General features: G+C 45.0%; 1 protein-coding gene across 9 annotated transcripts in view; it reads right to left on the bottom strand.

Moving 5' to 3' along the window:
* Window positions 1-567: 567 nt before the first annotated feature.
* The window catches only part of CCDC57 (coiled-coil domain containing 57), a 122,967-nt gene continuing 99,201 nt past the window's right edge, over window positions 568-24,333 (bottom strand). For 4 of the 9 annotated variants that reach the window (XM_077251382.1, XM_077251389.1, XM_077251390.1 and 1 more), the window contains 2 exons: window positions 7,888-8,116; window positions 1,714-2,022 (listed from right to left, as the gene is read on the bottom strand). In XM_077251382.1, coding sequence (XP_077107497.1) covers window positions 1,859-2,022; window positions 7,888-8,116 — 393 coding nt within the window. In that variant the 3' untranslated portion in view covers window positions 1,714-1,858. Of the gene's footprint in view, window positions 641-1,045; window positions 2,023-7,887; window positions 8,117-24,333 lie in introns of those variants that run through there. The other 5 variants (XM_077251384.1, XM_077251383.1, XM_077251385.1 and 2 more) reach the window with 5 other exon arrangements.

Genomic DNA, 24,333 nt, shown 5'->3' with positions numbered 1-24,333 from the left:
GGGCTGGAATCCTTTTACTTTATTGATGGTTTAAAGGCAGTCTCAGTGGGCAGACCAAGATGGCACAACCTAAACCAAGCTGACAAACACTGAAAGAGGACCTTCTTTCAGCCTGGAGCTTACAGTCCATGGGAAAACAGAGCAACCTTGGCAGGATTCCCAGATGTCTTACAGAACAGAGTCGCTTGTCCAGCGATGCCAAGCAGGGAACCATCTCTGCGTTCTTGTTCTCAGACATAGCCCCCCCCTCATTTTACAAGTCCTTCATTCATGGCGCGAACAGTGACTACAGTACTAATGCTATATGGGCTGGATTGCTAGAGGTCATTAACAGTAGCCCGGCGTATACTGGACCGCTACGGGAAGACATGTCTTGGCTCAGCTTACCTAATAATCTACATTTACCCCAGTATTTCTGTAGTAATTATAAGCTCTGCTCCTGTCACGCAATGTAATAGCTTTTTAATACACAGGAATGATAATGAACTATATGACAATCCTTTATTAACCCCTTGGTATAGGAATGAAACAGATTTGGTTACTTTCTGTAAAACAGCGCCACCCTTGTGTATGGGCTACGACAGTATTGCACTTAAGCTGGGATCAAGTGAACGTGACTAAGCTGGATACCAGACATTACCTATGGACAAGAAGGTCATAATTAATAATGCTTTATTAACTCATTCAAAGTACATCACGTGTTGACTCACGACACGGATGCTCATCATGCTGATCGCGCGAGCACCACAATGGTGCCGATGTAATCAAGAGCGAGGCAATGGCTGTAATACACAGCCCCACTAAGTCCAGGATCACCGGATTCAAAAGGTAGAGACTGAGAGGAGAAGCCGGAATCAGGGCCAGCATGCTGTGTGGGGCGACAGCCAAGGGTTGTAGGACCAATTGCCTATTATTAGTGCTTATCAAAGTATAGCTATCCAGTATATGCTAGTAGATTAGATTTAAAAACACAAAAATCTAAATTCAAAGATCCAGGATGTGAATGCATTTTTAAAAAAAAGAAAAAAAAAGCGAAAAACACATTGTATACATAAATAAACTTTATTAAAAAGAAATCCTAAAACATTGCATAATAACACATATTATGTACTGCCATAGCCATAGGAAAATGTACATCACTGATAAGCGAAGTAAACCATAAAAAACTTATTATGTATTTGTAGAAACAGCATCAACATCTCTACAACTAATCCTGCAAAAAATAATAAAATAAAAATGTACCATTAATGAGCATTAAATAATGGTTTTAAAGGGAAACGGTCACGTTGAAAATGGTATCTGAGATGCAGGCAGAATGTTATAGAGCAAAATGAGCTGATGAGAAAAGTTTAAGTAAAACTTGTATTTTATTCATTGAAAACTCTTGTGTATATATGCACGTGAATCCGGTGGGCGGTCCTACTCAGTGATTGACAGTCCTCCCTGTGTCTGCGCATGCAGAGATGGCTGTCAATCACTCACAGGACTGCCCACTGGACTCGTATAGATTTCAATGAATAAGTTATACTGAATCTTTCCCACAAACCGATATATAATTCGGCTCAGCTTCTCCTTCTCTTTACCGTCCTGCCACAGATCGGACTGCATATACGACGTGATCGTTTCCTTTTGAGCAAAATGTAATTGTACAGGGCTTACAATTATGATACTTATGCCTTGAGTGAAGTCATGTCATTAACTTACTAGGTGTCTACTGAGTTTGTAAATTAAGATAATTTACTAATCTCTGAGCACCATTCATTTTCTATGAGGCTATATAGCAGAGAGTAGAAGACAATTCATACTTATTAGTTCTGTTATCACCTGAAAAGGGAAGCAACTGCTCCATTAAACTCAATCAGTCTCGTAGGTTATAGTTCCGGATTTTTGGAGCGTTGTGGGATCCTCGGCCCTTTGTCTGTTTATTATTCAATGGGTGACTGGGCTTCTCAGAACCTTTCCTCAAGGAAGACTGTTTTGTATTTTGATTCCTCAGATCTGGCTGGATTCTTGTAGCGGTCACTATATGTCGAACATATTAGTAAAATACATCTCATTATTGATAGATCTAGGCACAACTTGTATGCATTACAATCATCACACACACCACTATTCACATGGTAGATGTGTGTCCTCTAGTTGGGCCCAGTCCGTCTCAGCCCTTATCCACATGCATGTCACGGTAAGATTTTTAATATTGGAGTTAGGACTGTCCCAATTACGGTCACCGTCAAGAAGTGGGATGGCTTTCGCTTTTTTTTTTCATTAAAAAAAATATGTTAACTAAGTACAGTATATCATTTTCATGCTCTATGCTATTTATTTATTGCAGGGTATTTATTATGTTTCTGTCTTTGGTAGATATTGCTGAAGACATTGATTGGAATCATAGTATTTTTAGATGGAGTGCAGGTGGTTGTGGACTCTTTAAGGGGTTGGTTACCCCCTGCGACCAGTGATTGGCTGCAGCTGTGACATAAAACAACCCCTGTAAGTCAAGACTCAAATAAGCTTTATTATATACTGAAATATACTAAATGTTATAGTTAGTTTTCCTATGTTAACTTTACCATATATCATACAAAGCTTTAATTAAAAATGGCTGAATGCTATCTTCAGGATGTTCTCACAGCAAACCCAGGAGAGGTTCACGCTGGCAAATGATTTACTGACACTCTGCAATGTGTGGCATCTCACCCAGACGGTGAGTTCATAATAGCCCAATAGCCTGATGTAAACACTGTTGACATTGTGTCTGATGGGGAAGTGGTGCGATAACCCGCTGATCGCTCCAAACTGGATGAGGCAATGATGCTGCAGGCCAATGAGACCTTCTGCAATGCTGCTCTGCAGTTACAACACATAGAAAAGGACACTGGGTCAAATATTGAAACTGGAGACATATCATGCCATGTGGAGTAACTGTGCACAGGTCTAGTCACTGTCAGCCACATGTGAAATACAAGGAACTGCATGGGACTGTGGGTGGCATCTAGAGGGCAATATGGTCTCCACTGTGGTCCTGCCCTATGGGGTACTGCAGTGTTCCCCAACTCCGGTCCTCAACAGCCACCAACAGGTCATGTTTTCTGGATTTCCTTAGTATTGCACAGGTAATAATTACATCACCTGGACAGGCAAGCATTCAATGACCTGTGCAATGCTAAGGAAATCCTGAAAACATGACCTGTTGGTGGCTCTTGAGGGTCAGAGTTGGGGAGCACTGGGGTACAGCAAACTTCTTCAGAATGAGTAGACAGATTCATTTTATTGTCAGCAAAGCAGCACATAACTGTGGGGCTGCGGAGTCAGAAATCAGAGAAAAGTAATCATTTGGGTGGATTTCACATAGCATATAATCGGTGACATCCCCTGAAAAGGAGTTCTGGAAAAGGAAACTGGTCATTGGCAGTGTGTGAGTTGAAGGAGGTGTTAGTTTGTTTTTTTAGTATAATTTTTTAAGTTTGTTTTTTTAACTTGATGGAAAATTGACTCCAAATAAATCTAACATAACAAAGCAGGTACAACACCCTCCTTGGGTCTTGTTGCAGCTCCCTACCATTGCGTTTCACCTGCAGTGGAGATGTCACGTTAATTGCACACATGACAGCTGCAGCCAATCACTGACCTCAGCGGCTCGTGTCATCTACCATGGCACTGCTGCTGAGCTCAATGATTGGCTGCAGCGCTGATGCGAGTGGTCAGTCTGATGTCACCATTGCAGGCAAAACAGAGATTGGAGCAGTGGCAGGGTGCTGGTCGTGGACACATAAAAGGTGAGCACCTGTTCTGCTATTTTAGGTACGGTCATGGCGGAAAGTGTTGCACTCTTAAAATTGTCCCATAAAATGAAGTATTTCTCCCAGAAAATTATTGCAATTACAAGTTTTGCTATGCACGTTTATTCCCTTTGTGTGAACAACACACAAAAACAGAGAAAAAAAGGCAAATTTGACATAATTTCACACAAAAGCCCCAAAATGGGGCAGGACAAAATTGTTGGCATCCTCAACTTAATATTTGGTTGCACACCCTTTGGAATAAATAGCTGCAATTTATCGCTTCCTATAATCATCAACAAGCCTCTTACACCTCTCACCTGGAATTTTGGACCACTCTTCTGTAGCAAATTTCTTCATGTCTCATGTTTGAGGGGTGCCTTCTCCCAACAGAAATTTTAAGATCTCTGCACAGGCGTTCATTTGATTTAGATCCAGACTCACTGCTGGCCACTTCATAACTCTCAAGCGCTTTGTTTCCATCCATTTCTGGGTGCTTCTTGAAGTATGTTTTGGGTCATTGTCCTGCTGGAAGACCCATGACCTAGGATGCAAACACAGCTTTTGGACACTGGGCACTACTACATTGTGACCCAAAATTCATTGGTAATTTTCAGATTTCATGATGCCTTGCACACAGTCAAGGCACCCACTGCCTTAGGTAGCAAAACAATCCCAAAACATCTTAAAACCTCCACCATATTTGACTGTAGGTACTGTGTTATTTACTTTATAGGCCTCATTCTATTTTCCAAAAACAGTAGAATGATGTTCTTTAACAAAAAGCTCTATCTTGGTCTCCTCAATCCACAAGCAGCTTCCCCAGAAGGATTTTGGCTTACTACTGTACGTTTTGGTATACTGCTGTCTAACTTTTGTATGCCTCTGTAACAGCAGTGGGGTCCTCCTGAATCTCCTACCATAGTGCTTCATTTCATTCAAATGTCGACAGCTTGGATTTCTTTGGTTCTTGATTGCGGCTGCTTATCCACCGTCTGAACTATCCTGTGTTGCAACCTTTCATCAATTTTTCTCTGCCTTCCACATCCAGGGTGATTAGCTAAAGTGCCATGGGTTGTAAACTTCTTGATTATGTTGTGCTTCGCGGACAAAGGAACATCAAAATCTCTGGAGATGGACTTGTAACCTTGAGATTGTTGATATTGTTCAACAATTTTGATTCTCAAGTCCTTAGACAGTGTTCTTTTCCTCTTTCTGTTTTCCATGCTTAAATGTGGCACACACAGATACACATTGCAAAGCCTGAGTCAACTTCCCCCTTTTTTATGTGGTTTCAGGTGGAATCTTCATATTGCCCAAACAGGTTAGTTGCCACAGGTAAGTTTGAACAAGCATCACATGCTTGAAATAAAGTTGTTTATCCACAATTTTGGAAGGTGCCAACATTTTGTCTAGAGAAAATAACAGAGGGAAAATAATGGGGAAAAATGTCAGCTCACCATCTGTTGCAGCACCTTCCCGGATGAAGTAACCCGGAGCCGTCTCAGTCTTGGACGTTGGCGAAATAGAAAAAGGTGGGGGAAGAAACCTCCAGCAATGAAATCAAGAAGGAAAGTTATCTTTTTTTGTGAAAAAAAAAAAGAATAAACTTTTATTCAGTACAGTAGTACATTAAAAAAGACATGTTGATTGCTCCTCCCAGGTTGTGGTGACCAGGATCCATGTTTTTTTTTATGTACTACTGTACTGAATAAAAGTTTTTTCATATTTTTTTTTACAAAAAAGATGACTTTCCTTCTTGATTTCATCTCTGGAGGTTTCTTCCCCCACCTTTTCCAACATTTTGTCTGGTCCATTTCTGGGAGGTTTGGGTGAAATGATGTCCAATTTTTTAATGTTATTCCGATATACACAAAGGAAATAAACATGTGTATAACAAAACATGTGAAATTGCAATAATTTTCTGGGAGAAATACTTCATTTTCTGGAACAATTTCAAGGGTGCCAACACTTTCGACCATGACTGTATATAAAACTGTTTAGGGTCCATTTTCATCTTTATTTTGTACGTTTACGTTTTTATTTGTAGCTGTTCTTGTGTCTGGAGGAAGCTGGGATATATGATCCGTGTGATCCCAGCTTTCCTGTATATGGACTGCAGACAGAGCCAGATTGGCTTCTACCATGTATTATGAAGGACACAGAACCTGGCATCCCATCCACTGGGAAGGAATCCACCGCTAACACAAATCATGTAGAGGTGTTGTGTAATACAGGCATCACACAGCAAACACAGCACGTGACCTGAAGGTAATGGCCGGCAGTAACTCCGCCACTCAGGCAGGTTACTACAGGTCAGTGCACTGGGAATCATTTACCAGACACGTAAAAAGCAAAGTGCTGACACAGCGCTATGTATGTTACTTGTGTTCCGGCACTACTGACGGGTCTTCTCTAGTTGGGAGCATTTGTGCGTGCTCCATAACCCTGTGCAATTAAAGAGTACATTTTTTCACTTTAATATTTTTCCCTCATTTACATGCCCTGTAGATCGGTGAGGTTCCAGATACTGAGACCTCCTCCAATCACTCAAAAAACTGACTGCACTGAGGAGTGCTGCTCTGCAGGCAGGAGCAATGAGCTGCTGCTGGGCATGTGTACAGAACGCAGCACGGGCTCATTAGTAGACATAACCTTTCTGCTGGAGCCCTAATATACGCGTCCTGACGACTGCGAGAGTGGACTTGTCTGACATTGTGATAAAGCTAATGTGTACCTTCAGAATATACTAGTACTGTTCATACGCGTATGCCATTCATTGTCAGCATGCAGGGTTCCTGCCTATTAGTGATGAACGAACGTGCTCGGATAAGGTGTTGTAGGGTATGCTCGAAAAATATGTAAGAAACCCCGCGGCTGCTTGTCTCGCTGCTAATAAACAGGCAATCCCTGCATGTGTTGTCGAACAGCCCTGGGATGTGCAGCCACGGGGTCGAGGATACTCGATTTGCACCCAACCATGCTCAAATAAAACCTTATCCCAGCATGTTCGCTCATCACTACTGCCTATCATACAGATATTTAGCAAAAAACTTGACCCCTTGGCAAGATCAACGAATGCCATTACCCATACAGGGGGTTATAATTTTATTATAGGCGAAGGTCACATGAGTGTATAAAAAAAGTCTTATTTTCATCCAGAAACATGGATCTAGGGCCGAATGTTTGCCACTGCCCCAGTCTCTGTTTGACTGCAGCGGTGATGTCCCATTTATAGTACTGTGTCCATGTAGAAATATGATCTATTGCACTCACTGACTGGTGGCAGCACACTCAACGTTACCTTACTCCTGAAGCCACACAAAAGAATGGAGTAGCATTGGAGAGCCAGCACGGGACCCAAGGAGGCTAAGTAATGCTCAGTGTGTTGTTAACTCAATTTATGGCCTAAGGTTTTCTGAAATGATACAACCCCTTTAATTGGACTGACATGTAAACTGATCTTCTGTGCCAGATTGTCAGCCTCTAAATCACTGGACCAGGAGTTTAATAGAAGCCGTAAGTGCCCACGATTCCCCCAGAGGAAAATAGACAGGAAATTGTGAAATACCATTTCAGAAAGCGAAAAACAAATTAGACTTACAAAACGTAAAGTACCAGATCTGGAAATTTGTTTTAGATTTTGCCACCAGATAGTCATCAGTAATGAATGTTTCTACTTACCTCTGTCTGTTTTCTACTGTTTCCGGCACCACTCTGGTCCCTCTCCGCCATGCTGTGACCACAGGTCTGACTATGAGGAAGTCACTCCTAATGTCTTTGAAAAATATTAGGATTTGAGACTCAAATCTTAATATTTTTCTATTAACACAGTACGAAAATTTATATTTTTCCTGTATGTTGTCTTTGACAATTCTGAGTCTCATAGAATTGCATCCGGCAGAGACTTCCAATCCGTCCTGCAAACATTGGACTGGTCACTAATCGGTCATGTGGTGTTAACGTGAACCAGAACAGTAGAAGACGGCGGCCGGTAAGTATTTTACTAGACAGGGAGTATACCTATCCAGAGGTGAAATTATAAACAAAGTAATACTTTAAACCACAATTTCCCTAAAATTTAATTCACTTGTCATTTCATCCTCACCTAGTGGAGCTTCATCTTGAGAACTTATCAGTGATGGACTTGACCCCATATCCAATATTTTCCAGACCTCTTGTGACGAGGAGTCTCCTTCTATCCAAGATGGCCCTGACTGAATGGACTTAGCGCTGTTCACGAGATGTCCACGTGGTGATGGAGACAGGCTCTTTTTCCGTGGTGACCGAGATATGTCCTCTTTCCGTGTAGGTTTGGGGTCTACAGAGGTAGAGGGCTGTGCAACATACAAGCAGATATCATTGTAATTCCATGTTACATCAGTAATATAAGACATTAACCCATGAAATCACACAATCTGGCCATTTATGATGGCCACTGCTGACAAAATGCAGAAAGAAGTAGAAGGAGATATAAAAAAAAAGCCAAAGAAGCTCCATGTCTCATCAATACTAGAACTCATTTACACGCAAATTGGTAACTGAGGTTATCATCAATACTAGAACTCATTTACACGCAAATTGGTAACTGAGGTTTGAGATTTTCAACTTTACATGGAACTACATATTAAGCCCTTCACTTCTCAGGTACTTTTGGCCTTTTTGACCATTGGTAATAACTCTTTAAAGTGGTAATAACTATGGAATGCTTCATCATTTCTCAGTGATTCTTGGATAACTTTTTTTACAGACACATAATACTTTATGTTAGTGATAAATGTAGGTCAATGGGCCAGATTCATCAAAGCCTTTATACCACAAAAGTGATGAAAAGATTGAAAAATGGCAACATTTTTGCACAATTGGAATTGGGCAACAAATTTGCAACTTTTGTCATTTTCACACCACTTTTGATCAGGTTCTCAGATTAATGAAAAGTGCCTACGTTTTTAAGCCAGGAATGCTACTGACTCCAGTAGCATTTCTGGGGCAGTGCAATATGTTTTGCATTCATGAAAATATAAGAAATTCTCAAAAAAAAAAAAAAAAAAAAGGTAACATTTGCAATTTTCAAACTTTGATTTTTTATGCCTTTAAACCAGATAGTCGTACCACTCAAAAAAATTATAAATACCATATAACATATGTCTATTTTATGTCAGCATCATTGTTTTCAAACATCCTTTAATATTTTTAGGATGTTTCCAAAATCTATTTTTTCAGGGACCTATTCACTTTTGAACTGACTTTGAGGGGCCTGGAAGAAACCACAACCCTAACAGTAATCAAAACAGGAATCCAGAAGTTTATTAACCCTTCAGTTGCTTCACAGGAATTCAAAGTAGAATAAAAATTAAAATGTTGATTTAGCCCCACGTTTTTAATTTTGACAAGGGAAGAACATATACCACACAATTTGTAGCCCAATTTCTTCTGAATGTGCCAATGCTCCATTTGTGGTCGTAAACTGGCCACAAGGTGGGGCTCAGAATGGAATCGGTGCCACTTGGCTTTTGGGGTGCATTTCATGTCACAGTTGCAGAGCCACTGACATGCCATAAAAACAGAAACCCATCACAAGTGACCACATTTTTTAAACTGCACCCCTCAAGGAAGTCATCCAGAAAGTGTATAATAATAATAATAATCTTTATTTTTATATAGCGCTAACATATTCCGCAGCACTTTACAGGTTGCACACATTATCATCGCTGTCCCCGTTGGGGCTCACAATCTAAATTCCCTATCAGTATGTCTTTGGAATGTGGGAGGAAACCGGAGAACCCGGAGGAAACCCACGCAAACACGGAGAGAACATACAAACTCTTTGCAGATGTTGTCCTTAGTGGAGCTTGAACCCAGGACTCCAGCGCTGCAAGGCTGCTGTGCTAACCACTGCGCCACCGTGCTGAACATTTTGACCACAGGTGAGCCAAAAATTATTTTTTCTCCACTTAAAAGTTGTCTTAGTGCCACAGCTTTCATTTTCACAAGAAATAATAGGAATAAATAGACCTAAGAATTAGTTATTACCGAATGTAGCAATACCCTAGTGGTTGGAAGCTATTGCTTGGGCATACAGCAGGACTCGTAAGGGAAGAAGCAATGATTGACTTTTGAAATGCAAATTTCACTGAAATAGATTGAGGACACCATGTAACATTTGCAGAAACCCAAAAGGTGCCAAAACTGCAGAAATCCTCACATATGACCCCATTTTTGGAACTTATCTTGGGCTGTAGTGAACATTTTGAACTCACAGGTGTTTAACAGATTTTTATAACATTGGGCTGTGACAAGTGACAATTACGGTATGTTTTCTCCCCCAATGTTGTTTTAGACACAATTTTCTCATTTTCAAAAGAGGCAATATGTAAAAATAATGACCAAACAATTAGTTACGCAAATTTTCCATTTGTGATAATACACTACAAGTGGTCGGAAAGTAGTGATCGGAAGGTAAAAAGTGCTATTTGGAGAGCAGATTTTGCTGGAATAGCTTATTGGCACCGTTTGCAGGGCCCCTAAGGGGCCAGAACAGCAGAAAAGCCCCATAAATGACATTTTGAAAATTACACTCCTCAGGGAATTTATCTCCTGACGCAGTGAGCATTTTGACTCCACAGTTTTTTCCAGAAATGAGTACACAGTAAATCTTGTGAACTTTAGCTGTATTTTTTTCCCACAAATACCGTATTCAATTTCAGTTACTAAAATATTGTGCTCAATTTGTGCCACTGTGAAAAGACAGTTCTCTAATTACTATGGTGGGTTTCATGATTTCCGAAATGTCCTGCAAGTGACCTTAATGTCTTATCTGAACATTCAGCATGAAGAATAAGTCCAACCCTGCCCTACGTTGTGAGTCATACAGAGCATAATATTTTCGGGGGCATGTGAAATGGGAAAAACAGCAATTATAGCACGATTTCCAGAGATTATGCTAAATCGCTCATGGTTTAATATAAATGAAATACTAATGTTATTCTGCAGGTCACTAGGATTACAGCGACACCAAATTTATATTTTCCATTCTGAAATTTTATTGTTCGTACACCATAAAAACACTTTTTTAAAGGGAATCTGTCACCTACTTGTTCGTATATAACAGTGCGAACCTATGACACGCGTGTCAGTGCTGACACGCGTAGTCATTTTCAGTGACACGCCGGCCGCGGCCCCATAGAAATTGCATCTTTACATTGCATGGCATCCGATCCGATTTTTTATCGGATCGGATGCCATGCAGGAGGTCTGTGGGTCCAAACAACAGAGCTCCAGCACAGAGCGTCTAGGCCTGGGACTTCCGGTAGGCCCGGCGCAGCTCCCGGAAGTCCCAGGCCTCCGCGCGGGTCGGATGCCATGCAGGAGGTCTGTGGGCCCAAACAACAGAGCTCCGGTGCAGAGCGTCTAGGTCTGGGACTTCCGGTAGGCCCGGCGCAGCTCCCGGAAGTCCCAGGCCTCTGCGTCGGAGCTGTGTTGTTTGGGCGGCATTGCGCTGCTCCCTGCTCCGCCGGCCGGAAAGATCGGACCTACCGGTCCCATGCCTAGAGTCCGCTCTGCGCCCTAGCTCTGTTATTTGGGTGGCATTGCGCTGCTCCCTGCTGCGCCGGCCAGAAGTCCCAGGCTGCACTTCTGAGGCCTGAGGAGATCGCTGTCTGGAGGCCCTGTGATTGCTGTCTGCAGGCCCTGTGATTGCTGTCTGCAGGCCCTGTGACAACTACAGCAACCATCATCCAGTGAACTGTGGGGTGTCATTGGCCATTACTAAGATAAGTGAGGGGGAGGCTGGAAGAGGCCTGTGCTATGGGTGCCGTTTCCCGCCATTAGGAACGCCATCTTGCAGCATAGTACAGACTCCATTTCACCACCATTACTGTTTGTGGTGCATCCTTATTAACCCCTATTTCTGCTAATTGCCTGCAGGGCTAACTATAAATCTTCTCTCATGGAGAAGCCACAAAATAAAAAACCAAAGTTAAGTAAAGGGAGTGGTAGTAGTAGTAGCAGTAGCCGACCCTTTCAAGAGACATGGACTGAGATGTATGGCGTTATAGAAAAAAATGGCAGATCATTTTGCGTTCTATGTAGTGAAACGTGTTGTGTATCCGCTTTTTGGGCTCCCCTGGTGGTTGCTGGTGGTACTGGTGACTTGTTTGCACTTTGCTGCTTCTGTTCACCTGCTTCCATCAGCGTTTGGGAGTTTCCTATTTAGCCTTGCTCTCCAGTCATTTCCTTGCCGGTCATCATTGTAACCAGAGCCTTCGGTTGCATGTTCCTGCTACTAGTCTGCTGATCAGCTAAGTGGACTTTGTCCTTTTGTTTTGTACCTTTTGTCCAGTTTGCAGTTTTTGTAATTCTCTGTAGCTGGAAGCTCTTGCGGGCTGAAATTGCCACTCCTGTGTCATGAGTTGACACAGGAGTCTTAAAGTAATTTCAGGATGGTTTTTGAAAGGGTTTTCATTTGATCGTGAAGTCCTCTTTTGTATTCTTCTGCTATCTAGTAAGTGGACCTCTCTTTGCTAAATCTACTTTCATACTGTGTATGTCTTTTCCTCTTAATTCACCGTTATTACATGTGGGGGGCTGCTATCATCTTTTGGGGTATTTCCCTAGAGGTAAGCCAGGTCTGTTTCTTCCTCTACCAGGCGTAGTTAGTCCTCCGGCTGGCGCGTGGCATATAGGAAGCCGTAGGTATGCTCCCTGGCTACTATTAGTTGTGTGGTAGATTTAGCTCACGGTCAACTCGAGTTTCCATCACCCGAGAGCTCGTTCGTTATTTATATGTTTCTTACATTCCCTTGCCATTGGGAACCATGACAGTATGACCGGCCAGTGTTAAACTTATTGGCAGAAGAAAGGAGAGAAAAAAGAAGTCTGTAATTTTTTTTTTTTTTTTCTCTTTTTCCCCTATGCTTGCTCCATAGTTGGATCAGTTGTATTTCAGCTCTAATTACAGCCTTTGCCTTTCTCTCCTTATAATCCTTGAATGGCTCTGAGCTCACCTGTTTAAAGATGGATCCTCAGAGTTTGGCTGCAGGTTTAAATAATCTTGCTACGAAGGTTCAAAATTTACAAGATTTTGTTATACATGCTCCTATTTCTGAACCTAAAATCCCTACACCAGAGGTGTTTTCCGGAGATAGATCTCGGTTTTTGAATTTCAAATATAATTGTAAATTATTCCTTTCTCTCAGACCTCACTCCTCAGGAGATCCTGTCCAGCAGGTTAAGATTGTAATCTCTTTGCTGCGAGGTGACCCTCAAAATTGGGCATTTTCATTGGCACCAGGGGATCCTGCGTTGCTCAATGTGGATGCGTTTTTCCTGGCTTTAGGGTTGCTTTATGAGGAACCTAATTTGGAGATTCAAGCTGAAAAAGCTTTGATAGCCCTATCTCAAGGGCAAGATGAAGCGGAGATATACTGCCAAAAATTTCGTAAATGGTCTGTGCTTACTCAGTGGAATGAGTGCGCCTTAGCGGCAAATTTCAGAGAGGGTCTTTCTGATGCCGTTAAAGATGTTATGGTCGGGTTCCCTGCGCCTACAGGTCTGAATGAGTCCATGACAATGGCAATTCAGATTGATCGGCGTTTGCGGGAGCGCAAACCCGTGCACCATTTGGCGGTATCTTCTGAGGAGACGCCAGAGAAAATGCAATGTGACAGAGTTATGTCCAGAAGCGAGCGGCAGAATTATAGGCGTAAAAATGGGTTATGCTTCTATTGTGGTGATTCTGCTCATGTTATATCGGCATGCTCTAAACGTACTAGGAAGGTTGACAAGTCCATTTCAATTGGCACTTTACAGTCCAAATTTATTTTGTCTGTAACCTTGATTTGTTCATTATCAGTTATTACCGTGGATGCCTATGTGGACTCTGGCGCCGCTCTGAGTCTTATGGACTGGTCCTTTGCCAGGCGCTGTGGGTTTGATTTAGAGCCTCTGGAAGTCCCTATACCTCTGAAGGGTATTGATTCTACACCTTTGGCTTGTAATAAACCACAGTTCTGGACGCAAGTGACTATGCGTATGACTCCAGACCATCAGGAGGTGATTCGCTTCCTTGTGTTGTACAATTTACATGATGTTTTGGTGCTTGGATTACCATGGTTACAGTCTCATAACCCAGTCCTTGACTGGAAAGCTATGTCTGTGTTAAGCTGGGGATGTCGGGGGGCTCATGGGGACACTCCTATGGTGTCTATTTCGTCATCTATTCCATCTGAGATTCCGGCATTTTTGTCTGATTATCGTGATATTTTTGAAGAGCCTAAGATTGGTTCACTCCCTCCTCACAGGGATTGTGATTGCGCCATAGATCTGATTCCTGGCAGTAAATTTCCAAAGGGTCGTTTGTTTAACCTATCTGTACCTGAACATGCTGCTATGCGCGAGTATATTAAGGAGTCCCTGGAAAAGGGACATATTCGTCCTTCTTCATCACCTTTAGGAGCCGGTTTTTTCTTTGTCTCTAAAAAGGATGGCTCTCTGAGGCCTTGTATTGATTATCGACTCCTGAATAAAATTACAGTCAAATATCAGTATCCATTGCCTTTGCTGACTGATTTGTTTGCTCGCATAAGGGGGGCTAAGTGGTTCTCTAAGATTGATCTTCGTGGGGCGTATAATTTGGTGCGAATTAAGCAGGGGGATGAGTGGAAAACCGCATTTAATACGCCTGAGGGCCATTTTGAGTATTTGGTAATTCCTTTTCGGCCTTTCTAATGCTCCTTCGGTCTTTCAGTCCTTAATGCATGATATTTTCCGTGAATATTTGGATAAATTTTTGATTGTTTACTTGGATGATATTTTGATTTTTTCTGATGACTGGGAGTCTCATGTTCAGCAGGTCAGGAGGGTTTTTCAGGTTTTGCGGGAGAATTCTTTGTGTGTAAAGGGTTCAAAGTGTGTTTTTGGGGTTCAAAAAATTTCCTTTTTGGGGTACATTTTTTCCCCTTCTTCTATTGAGATGGACCCTGTCAAGGTTCGGGCTATTTACGACTGGACGCAGCCTACTTCTCTGAAGAGTCTCCAGAAATTCTTGGGCTTTGCTAATTTTTATCGTCGATTTATAGCTGGTTTTTCTGGCGTTGCTAAACCTCTGACGGATTTGACTAAAAAGGGTGCTGATGTTGCCAATTGGTCCCCTGCTGCCGTGGAGGCCTTTCGGGAGCTTAAGCGCCGCTTTTTGTCTGCCCCTGTGTTGCGCCAGCCTGATGTTTCTCTTCCCTTTCAGGTTGAGGTCGATGCTTCCGAGATCGGAGCGGGGGCGGTTTTGTCGCAGAAAAGTTCCGACTGCTCGGTGATGAGACCTTGTGCGTTCTTTTCGCGAAAATTTTCGGCCGCCGAGCGAAACTATGATGTTGGTAATCGGGAGCTTTTGGCCATGAAGTGGGCATTTGAGGAGTGGCGTCATTGGCTTGAGGGTGCCAGACATCAGGTGGTAGTTTTGATTGATCACAAGAATTTAATTTATTTGGAGTCTGCCAGGCGCCTGAATCCTAGACAGGCACGTTGGTCGTTGTTCTTTTCCCGGTTTAATTTTGTGGTCTCGTACTTACCGGGTTCTAGGAATGTGAAGGCAGATGCTCTTTCTAGGAGTTTTGAGCCTGACTCTCCTGGGAATTCTGAACCTGCTGGTGTCCTTAAGGATGGAGTGGTTTTGTCTGCTGTCTCTCCAGATTTGCGACGTGCTTTGCAAGAATTTCAGGCGGATAGACCTGATCGTTGTCCGTCTGGTAGACTGTTTGTTCCTGATGAGTGGACCACTAGAGTCATCTCGGAAGTTCATTCTTCTACTCTGGCAGGTCATCCGGGAATTTTTGGCACCAGAGATTTGGTGGCTAGATCCTTCTGGTGGCCTTCCTTGTCTCGAGATGTGCGTGTTTTTGTGCAGTCTTGCGATGTGTGTGCTCGGGCCAAGCCTTGTTGTTGTAGGGCTAGTGGGTTGTTGTTGCCCTTGCCTATTCCGAAGAGGCCTTGGACGCACATCTCTATGGACTTTATCTCGGACCTCCCTGTTTCTCAGAAGATGTCTGTCATCTGGGTGGTGTGTGACCGTTTTTCTAAAATGGTTCATTTGGTGCCATTGCCTAAGTTGACTTCCTCATCTGAGTTGGTCCCTCTGTTTTTTCAAAATGTGGTTCGCTTGCATGGTATTCCGGAAAACATCGTTTCTGACAGGGGTACCCAGTTCGTGTCTAGATTTTGGCGGGCAGTCTGTGCCAGGTTGGGCATTGATTTGTCTTTTTCGTCTGCATTCCATCCTCAGACCAATGGCCAGACGGAACGAACTAATCAAACTTTGGAGACTTATCTGAGGTGTTTTGTGTCTGCGGATCAGGATGATTGGGTTGCCTTTCTGCCGTTGGCGGAGTTTGCTCTTAATAATCGGGCTAGTTCTGCCACTTTGGTTTCTCCTTTCTTTTGCAATTCAGGGTTTCATCCGCGTTTTTCATCTGGTCAGGTTGAATCTTCGGATTGTCCTGGAGTGGATGCGGTAGTGGATCGGTTGCATCAGATTTGGGGACAAGTGGTGGATAATTTGGAATTGTCCCAGGAGAGGACTCAGCAGTTTGCTAACCGCCGTCGTCGTGTTGGCCCCCACCTTCGTGTTGGCGACTTGGTGTGGTTGTCTTCCCGTTTTGTCCCTATGAGGGTTTCTTCTCCTAAATTTAAGCCTCGGTTCATCGGTCCTTATAGGATTTTGGAGATTCTTAACCCTGTTTCCTTTCGTTTGGACCTCCCGGCATCTTTCGCTATCCATAATGTGTTCCATCGGTCGTTGTTGCGGAGATATGAGGTACCGGTGGTTCCTTCTACTGAACCTCCTGCTCCTGTGCTGGTGGAGGGTGAATTGGAGTACGTGGTAGAAAAGATCTTGGACTCCCGTATTTCCAGACGGAGACTTCAATATCTGGTTAAATGGAAGGGCTATGGTCAGGAAGATAATTCTTGGGTAACTGCCTCTGATGTTCATGCCTCGGATTTGGTTCGTGCCTTTCATAGGGCTCATCCAGATCGCCCTGGCGGTTCTTGTGAGGGTTCGGTGCCCCCTCCTTAAGGGGAGGGTACTGTTGTGTATCCGCTTTTTGGGCTCCCCTGGTGGTTGCTGGTGGTACTGGTGACTTGTTTGCACTTTGCTGCTTCTGTTCACCTGCTTCCATCAGCGTTTGGGAGTTTCCTATTTAGCCTTGCTCTCCAGTCATTTCCTTGCCGGTCATCATTGTAACCAGAGCCTTCGGTTGCATGTTCCTGCTACTAGTCTGCTGATCAGCTAAGTGGACTTTGTCCTTTTGTTTTGTACCTTTTGTCCAGTTTGCAGTTTTTGTAATTCTCTGTAGCTGGAAGCTCTTGCGGGCTGAAATTGCCACTCCTGTGTCATGAGTTGACACAGGAGTCTTAAAGTAATTTCAGGATGGTTTTTGAAAGGGTTTTCAGTTGATCGTGAAGTCCTCTTTTGTATTCTTCTGCTATCTAGTAAGTGGACCTCTCTTTGCTAAATCTACTTTCATACTGTGTATGTCTTTTCCTCTTAATTCACCGTTATTACATGTGGGGGGCTGCTATCATCTTTTGGGGTTATTTCCCTAGAGGTAAGCCAGGTCTGTTTCTTCCTCTACCAGGCGTAGTTAGTCCTCCGGCTGGCGCGTGGCATATAGGAAGCCGTAGGTATGCTCCCTGGCTACTATTAGTTGTGTGGTAGATTTAGCTCACGGTCAACTCGAGTTTCCATCACCCGAGAGCTCGTTCGTTATTTATATGTTTCTTACGTTCCCTTGCCATTGGGAACCATGACAGAAACGGTAGTAAGCAGAACGTGGAATGTAAATAGACATTTTGAAACTAATCATTCCCAGCTCTTGAAAAAAAGTGAGGATGAAAGGAAGGAATACATTTCCAGGCAGCTACACCTTCATAAGAGCCAATCTAATTCCATCCTTAAATTTGTAAAAAGCTCTACAAATTTAACATCTGCAAGTCTGAGCATTGCTCACTCCATAGCTCAGCATGGAAAAGCACTCAGTGAGGGAGAATTTATTAAAGATACTCTCTTAAGATGTGCACCAGTTCTATTTCATGATATGCAGAATAAAGATGCAATTATTAAGAGAATATCTGAGTTACCACCGCAACAGCTGGAGTGCCACAGGTTCGCCATCACAAGAATTCCCCCTCCCCCTCACTTATCTTAGTTCACGGCACCCCACACAAGTTAAATAATAGCAAGACCAACAAAAGAAACCAACTGACAGATGAACAAAGAAGTCACTAAGCAGGTAAGTTAAATAATTATAATTATACATATTTGTTATTTAAACTATACATGTCGCAAAATTATGGTTTTTTATCAAGGTGACACACCACCCAAGTTATGCTCGAATTTTTGGCGAATTTTGACACACCAAGCTCAAAAGGTTGCCCATCACTGGTATATAAGTTGGGGACACCACCGTTAGGGGCTTATCTATAGCATTCTGGAATGCTGTAGATAAGCCCCCCCAATGTATCCTGAAAGATGAGAAAAAGAGGGTAGATTATGCTCACCCAGGGGGCGGTACGGTGCAGTCTACGTCTGATGGGCGTCTCAGGTCCGGCGCCTTCCATCTTCATACGATGACGTCCTCTTCCTTGCTTCTGTGGCAGCTCCTGCGCAGGCGTAATTCTCTGGCCTGCAGACGGCAGCGTAAAGTACTGCAGTGCGCAGGCTCCGGGCCTCTCTGACCTTTCTCGGCGCCTGCGCACTGCAGTACTTTGCTCTGCCCTCAATAGGGCAGAGAATTACGCCTGCGCAGAAGCCGCGACAGAAGCAAGGAAGAGGACGTCATCGTATGAAGATGGGAGGCGCCGGACAGGACCGCGATGCCCATCGGACCCGGACCGCCCCTGGGTGAGCATAATCCAACGTGTTTTTCTTATCTTTCAGGTTACATCGGCATTCTGTAATGCTGTAGATAAGCCCCTAATGGCGGTGGCCGCAGCTTATGGGCGAAAAATGGGGTGACAGATTCCCTTTAACAAAAACATGTTTGCTGCCATGGCACCAGAGTTTCTACACATCTGATAACATCTCATTTACATACGGTAGTTCTTTTATATTATACTAATTTCACACAACTTTTTTTAAATAAATCAAGGGTTTTTTGTATGCAGATGGCCTTTTCAGAGAGAAAGGACAGAAATTCTAGATCCATCTAGAGCCAAACAAGACTTTTTTTGTTTTAAGAGCGTAAGTACTGTACTCTATCATTTAAGTCTGCTTAAAAAGTGACTAAGTGCCACAAAAAATGGTCTAGGATGTGATCCATCGTAGCCTTCTCCAACAGGAGAGGGTCCCCAAGAAACTGTCCCTGTTCTTCCAAACCAGAAGGCCACAGTGTAGATCAGGAACTAGTGGCCTCCCATAGCTAAAGCTTAAGGAGACACAAATCTTGCTCACAGCATCTGCCACCCAAGCAGAACTAGGAACCAGTCTAGATTGTCTCCCCTCCCGAAAGAGGTTTGAAGGGGAGAGCATAACCTGATGGCCACCCTCTTCCCCATAGACCGATCAGGAAGGAAACTCATATGCCAACAGCTCTCCAAACAAGTCTTAGTGATGTGGACAACTGTGAAAAGGGTGTCAATCAAGTGAATAAAATTTTTATTTTTTTTTTAAAGAGTCAAGGCTTTCCAAAAATTGTGGCAGACCGGTTGCCTGGGAATTAAAGAAATCCCTATCCAAAACAAAAGGCTCAGAAATGGATGTGCGCTCAAAAGAATGAAAGTGAAGTGCAGAGAAAAAAGGAGATTTTTGTGTACTCACCATAAAATCTTTTTCTCCGAGCCAATCATTGGGGGACACAGGACCATGGGTGTTATGCTGCTTGCCACTAGGAGGACACTAAGTAAACACAAAGAGTTAACTCCTCCTCTGCAGTATACACCCCTCGACTGGCCAGTAACGACTCAGTTCGGTAGTAAAGCAGTAGGAGTAAAACCAAGACAAGTAAACTATGTCCAAAACCGAGGAACAAAATACAACAACAAACAGCCAATAGGCTAACAGGGTGGGTGCTGTGTCTCCTAATGATTGGCTCGGAGAAAAAGATTTTACGGTGAGTACACAAAAATCTCCTTTTCTCCTACGCCTCATTGGGGGACAGGACTATGGGAAGTCCTAAAGCAGTCCCTGGGTGGGGAACAATTGCACTTCTAAAACCCCATGTACCACTGGCTTACTGAGGTACCGCTGTCTGCAGAATGACCCTGCCAAGGGCAGCGTCTGCCGAAGCCTGAGTATGAACGTGATAGTGCTTCGTAAAAGTATGCAGACTGGACCAAGTCGCAGTTTACAAAGCTCTTGTGCTGAAGCCTGGTGCCGAATGGCCCAAGAAGCACCGACCGACCGAGTCGAATGCGCCTTAATCCCTGCTGGGACAGAGGTGTTCCTGGCGCGGTAGGATTCCTGAATAGTGGAGCGAATCCACTTAGCTAGAGTGGCCCTTGAGGCGGGTAGGCCTTTTCTATGTCCTTCTGGAAGCACGAACAGGACATCCGACTTACGGAAGGGAGCCGTGCGAGATATGTACCGCCAAAGAGCTCTAACCACATCCAGAGTATGGAGAGCTTTCTTGATACGATGGGTTGGTGCCGGACAGAATGACGGCAAGACAATGTCCTCGTTTAGATGAAAAGAGGAGACGACTTTAGGTAGGAAGGAGGGAGGGTTCTCAAGACCACCTTGTCTGGGTGAAAAATCAGAAAAGGGGGTCGGCAAGAAAGGGCCGCCAACTCAGAAACTCTCCTGATTGACGTAATCGCCACGAGAAAGACCACCTTCCAAGAAAGGAGGGTGAGAGAGATGTCCTGCAATGGTTCTAAAGGGGCCTCCTGAAGAACTCCGAGAACCAAGTTAAGATCCCATGAAGCCAGGGGCATTCTATAGGGAGGGACCACCCGGGAGACTCCTTGGATGAACGTCTTAACCGGCAGTCTGGAAGCGATCTTTCGTTGGAATAGAACAGATAATGCGGTCACTTGTCCCTTGAGCGAGCTTAGGGCAAGGCCTGACTCTAAACCTGATTGGAGAAACTCCAGAATGGACGGAATGTAAAACACCAGAAGAGAACGTCCATGGGCATTGCACCATGAGAAGAAAATGCGCCAGGTGCGATGATAAATGCGCATGGATACAGGTTTCCTCGCGCGAATCATGGTAGAAGAAACCCTTGGAGAGAATCCGGCTTGGGCTAAAATCCAGGATTCAACAGCCACGCCGTCAAAGACAGGGCCCCGGAGTTCTGGTGGCAAATCGGGCCCTGTGAGAGAAGATCCGTGCGATCTGGAAGCAGCCAGGGGACATCGGTGACCATTTGGACGAGTTCCGCGTACCATGCTCGGCGCGGCCAGTCCGGCGCGACGAGGATCACCGGTCTCGCCTCTGCCCTGATCTTCTTGATGACTCTCGGGAGCAGAGGAAGAGGCGGAAATATGTATGGCAGCTGGAACCGATGCCACGACAGGACCAGAGCATCTGCCCCGATGGCGCAAGGATCGCGGGATCGAGCAATGAACTGGGGAACCTGGTTGTTGAGCCTCGAGGCCATGAGATCCACATCCGGCGTCACCCAGCGAAGACAAATCTGCTGGAAGACTTCCGGATGGAGGGACCACTCGCCCGAGGCAAGACCTTGGCAACTGAGGAAGTCCGCTTCCCAATTCTCCACACCCGATATGTGGATCGCCGAGATGAGTGAATGATTGGTCTCGGCCCAGAGCAGGATGTGGGAGACTTCGAGCATGGCTGCCCTGCTGCGGGTTCCCCCTTGTCGGTTGATATACGCCACTGCCGTGGCGTTGTCGGATTGGATTCTGATGGGATGGCCTGCGAGAAGATGGTGAAAGGTGCGTAAGGCAAGCGTGATCGCTTGAATCTCCAAGATATTGATTGGAAGACACGACTCTCTTGTGGACCAACGACCTTGTGCCGTGTGGTGATTGAAAACTGCGCCCCAGCCCAAAAGGCTGGCATCGGTGGTCACCACTAACCAGCGCACTGGGAGAAAGGACTTCCCTTGGTTCAGGGAGGACTGTAGCGTCCACCATCTGAGAGTCTGCCTGACCTGTGGGGAGAGGCGAAAACGACGGTCGAGGGAAAAAGGACTCCTGTCCCAGGCTGACAGTAGTGCCTGTTGCAGGGGACGGAGATGGAACTGCGCAAACGGAACGGCTTCCATCACCGCAACCATTTTCCCGAGTATGCGCATAGCAAAGCGAATGGAGTGAGGGACTGGACGGGAGAGCTTGTGCGCTCCCTGTTGTAAGGGCAAGACCTTCTCTGGAGGGAGAATGACTAACCCGCGGGAAGAGTCCAAGATCATGCCCAGGAAGCAGATTTGCTGAGCCGGCACTGGAGATGATTTCTCAAAGTTGATTTTCCAACCCAGGCGAGAAAGAGAATCCACGGTGATACTTACAGACTCTTCGCAGGCAGAATGGGACGGACCCGTGATTAAAAGGTCGTCCAGATATGGAAGGACTACCACTCCCCGAGCGTGAAAAATGGCCATGACAGCCGCCATGACCTTCGTGAAGACTCTGGGGGCAGTGGCGAGTCCGAAGGGCAAGGCCACAAACTGGATGTGTTCTTCTTGGACTGTGAAGCGCAGGAACTGCTGATGAGAGGGGAAAATTGGAATAGGTAGATAAGCATCCTTGATGTCTATGGATGCGAGGAACTCTCCTTTTTCCAGGGACGCGACAACAGAACGGAGCGAGTCCATCCTGAAGTGTAGAACCCGTACAAACTTGTTTTGCAGTTTGAGGTCCAGTATGGGCCGTAAGGCCCCGTCCTTCTTTGGGACCACGAAAAGGTTGGAGTAAAACCCCTTGAACCTTTGGTCGCGAGGGACCGGAACGATGACACCGTCCCTTTGAAGGGCCTGTATGGCTTGAAGAAGATGTGATGCCCTTGCTTTGGGGGGAGAAGACTGGAAGAAGCACGGAGGGGGGATGGAAGAAAACTCGATGTTGTATCCGGAAGACACAAGCTCTCTGACCCACTCGTCGTGAATGACCGAGAGCCAATTTTGACGGAAGGAAAGAAGGCGTCCGCTTACTTTGTCGGTGTCCGCCGGACACGACAACGAGTCATTGTGTAGAAGGTTTAAGGGATACGGATGGCTTAGGGCCCGAAGGTCTCAGTCTGGGTTTCCAGGAATGGATTGGTCTGTATGAGACCTGAGGATTTCTGTTTTCCCGCCGTCCAGAACCAGGGGAAGAGGAGGACCAACTTGAGTTGTTCCGAAAGGACCGGAATCAAAATTGCTGTTGATTCCGAAAAGGCGGGGCAGGTTTTTGCTGGGGAAGAAATTTACTCTTCCCTCTGGTAGCGTCAGAAATGATTTGATCTAGTTTCTCCCCAAATAAACGACCCGCTTGGTAAGGTAAAGAAGTCAGCGACTTTTTAGAAGCAGAATCTGCTCGCCAATCACGGAGCCATAAGGCCCTCCTGATGGAGATTGCGTTTGCAGCCGCTTGCGCTGCGCAATAAGCCGCATCTATGGAAGCGTTAACTACGAAATCTCCGGCCTAAGCTATCTGATTAGCTAGTCTAGCCGCCTCTGGGGGAAGATTACTGCCGTGGACGGTAGAGTTTAACACCTCTGCCCAGGCAACCATTGCCTTAGCCACCCAGGTAGCATCAAAAGATGGAAGGAGAGCTGCTCCTGAGGCCTCAAAGACTGAGTGAGCCAGGTAGTAATTTGACGGTCAGAAGGATTTTTGACTGATGAACAGTCGGACAGAGATAAGACAGTTTTGGATGCGAGTTGCGAAACGGCAGGATCCACAGAGGGAGAGAGAAGCAACTCCTTCATCAAATCCTTGGAGAAAGGATATTTAGCTTCCGTGGCTTTTTGAGCCGTAAATCGCTTCTCCGGGTGTTCCCTGTGCTTTTGGACAATGTCCTGAAACTCAGGGTGATTAGCAAATGTCCTTTGAACATGTTTAGAATTTTTAAAAGACACGACGTGTTCCTGAGTGGATACCGATTCCTCGTCCACCATTAGTGTTTTGTTGACTGCCTCAATAAGGGAGTCAAGAGTCTCCTGACCGATAGAGGAGTCTTGGGTTAAAGATTCCTCTAACTCGTATTCTGAGTCATGTACGCTGCGACGCTCGGGGGAGGGGGAGCGAGAAGATGAGCTGACAGATACTGAAGCTCGAGCCTGGACGGGATATGAGGGAAGGGTCCTTTTTCGGGCACCCCGAGATTCCCGTAGTACGGTACGCCCCCTGTGGTCGGACGGCCCCGCGCCGGCGCCAGATTCCGTCGCAGCCGACGGAGGTGAGTCCTGGCTTAAGGAGGACCCTCGGAAAGAGTCCAATGCCTTGACTCAGGAGGGTTAGGCTCGGCGGGGTCGATGGAGACATTGGGGGTGGCGGCAGAAGGCGGCTGCGCACAGACCGGGTCACAGTTCTGCCACAAGGGGGTATTGTGGGCATGTGGCAACGCAGAATTGCAAGTGGCACATGAAGTAAAAAACACAGTGTGCTTTTTATTGTCCCG

This window comes from Ranitomeya variabilis, chromosome 4, assembly GCF_051348905.1.
Source record: "Ranitomeya variabilis isolate aRanVar5 chromosome 4, aRanVar5.hap1, whole genome shotgun sequence".
Taxonomy (NCBI): domain Eukaryota; kingdom Metazoa; phylum Chordata; class Amphibia; order Anura; family Dendrobatidae; genus Ranitomeya; species Ranitomeya variabilis.
The sequence above is the reverse complement of the archived record's forward strand: the minus strand, read 5'-3'. Positions and strand labels throughout refer to the sequence as shown.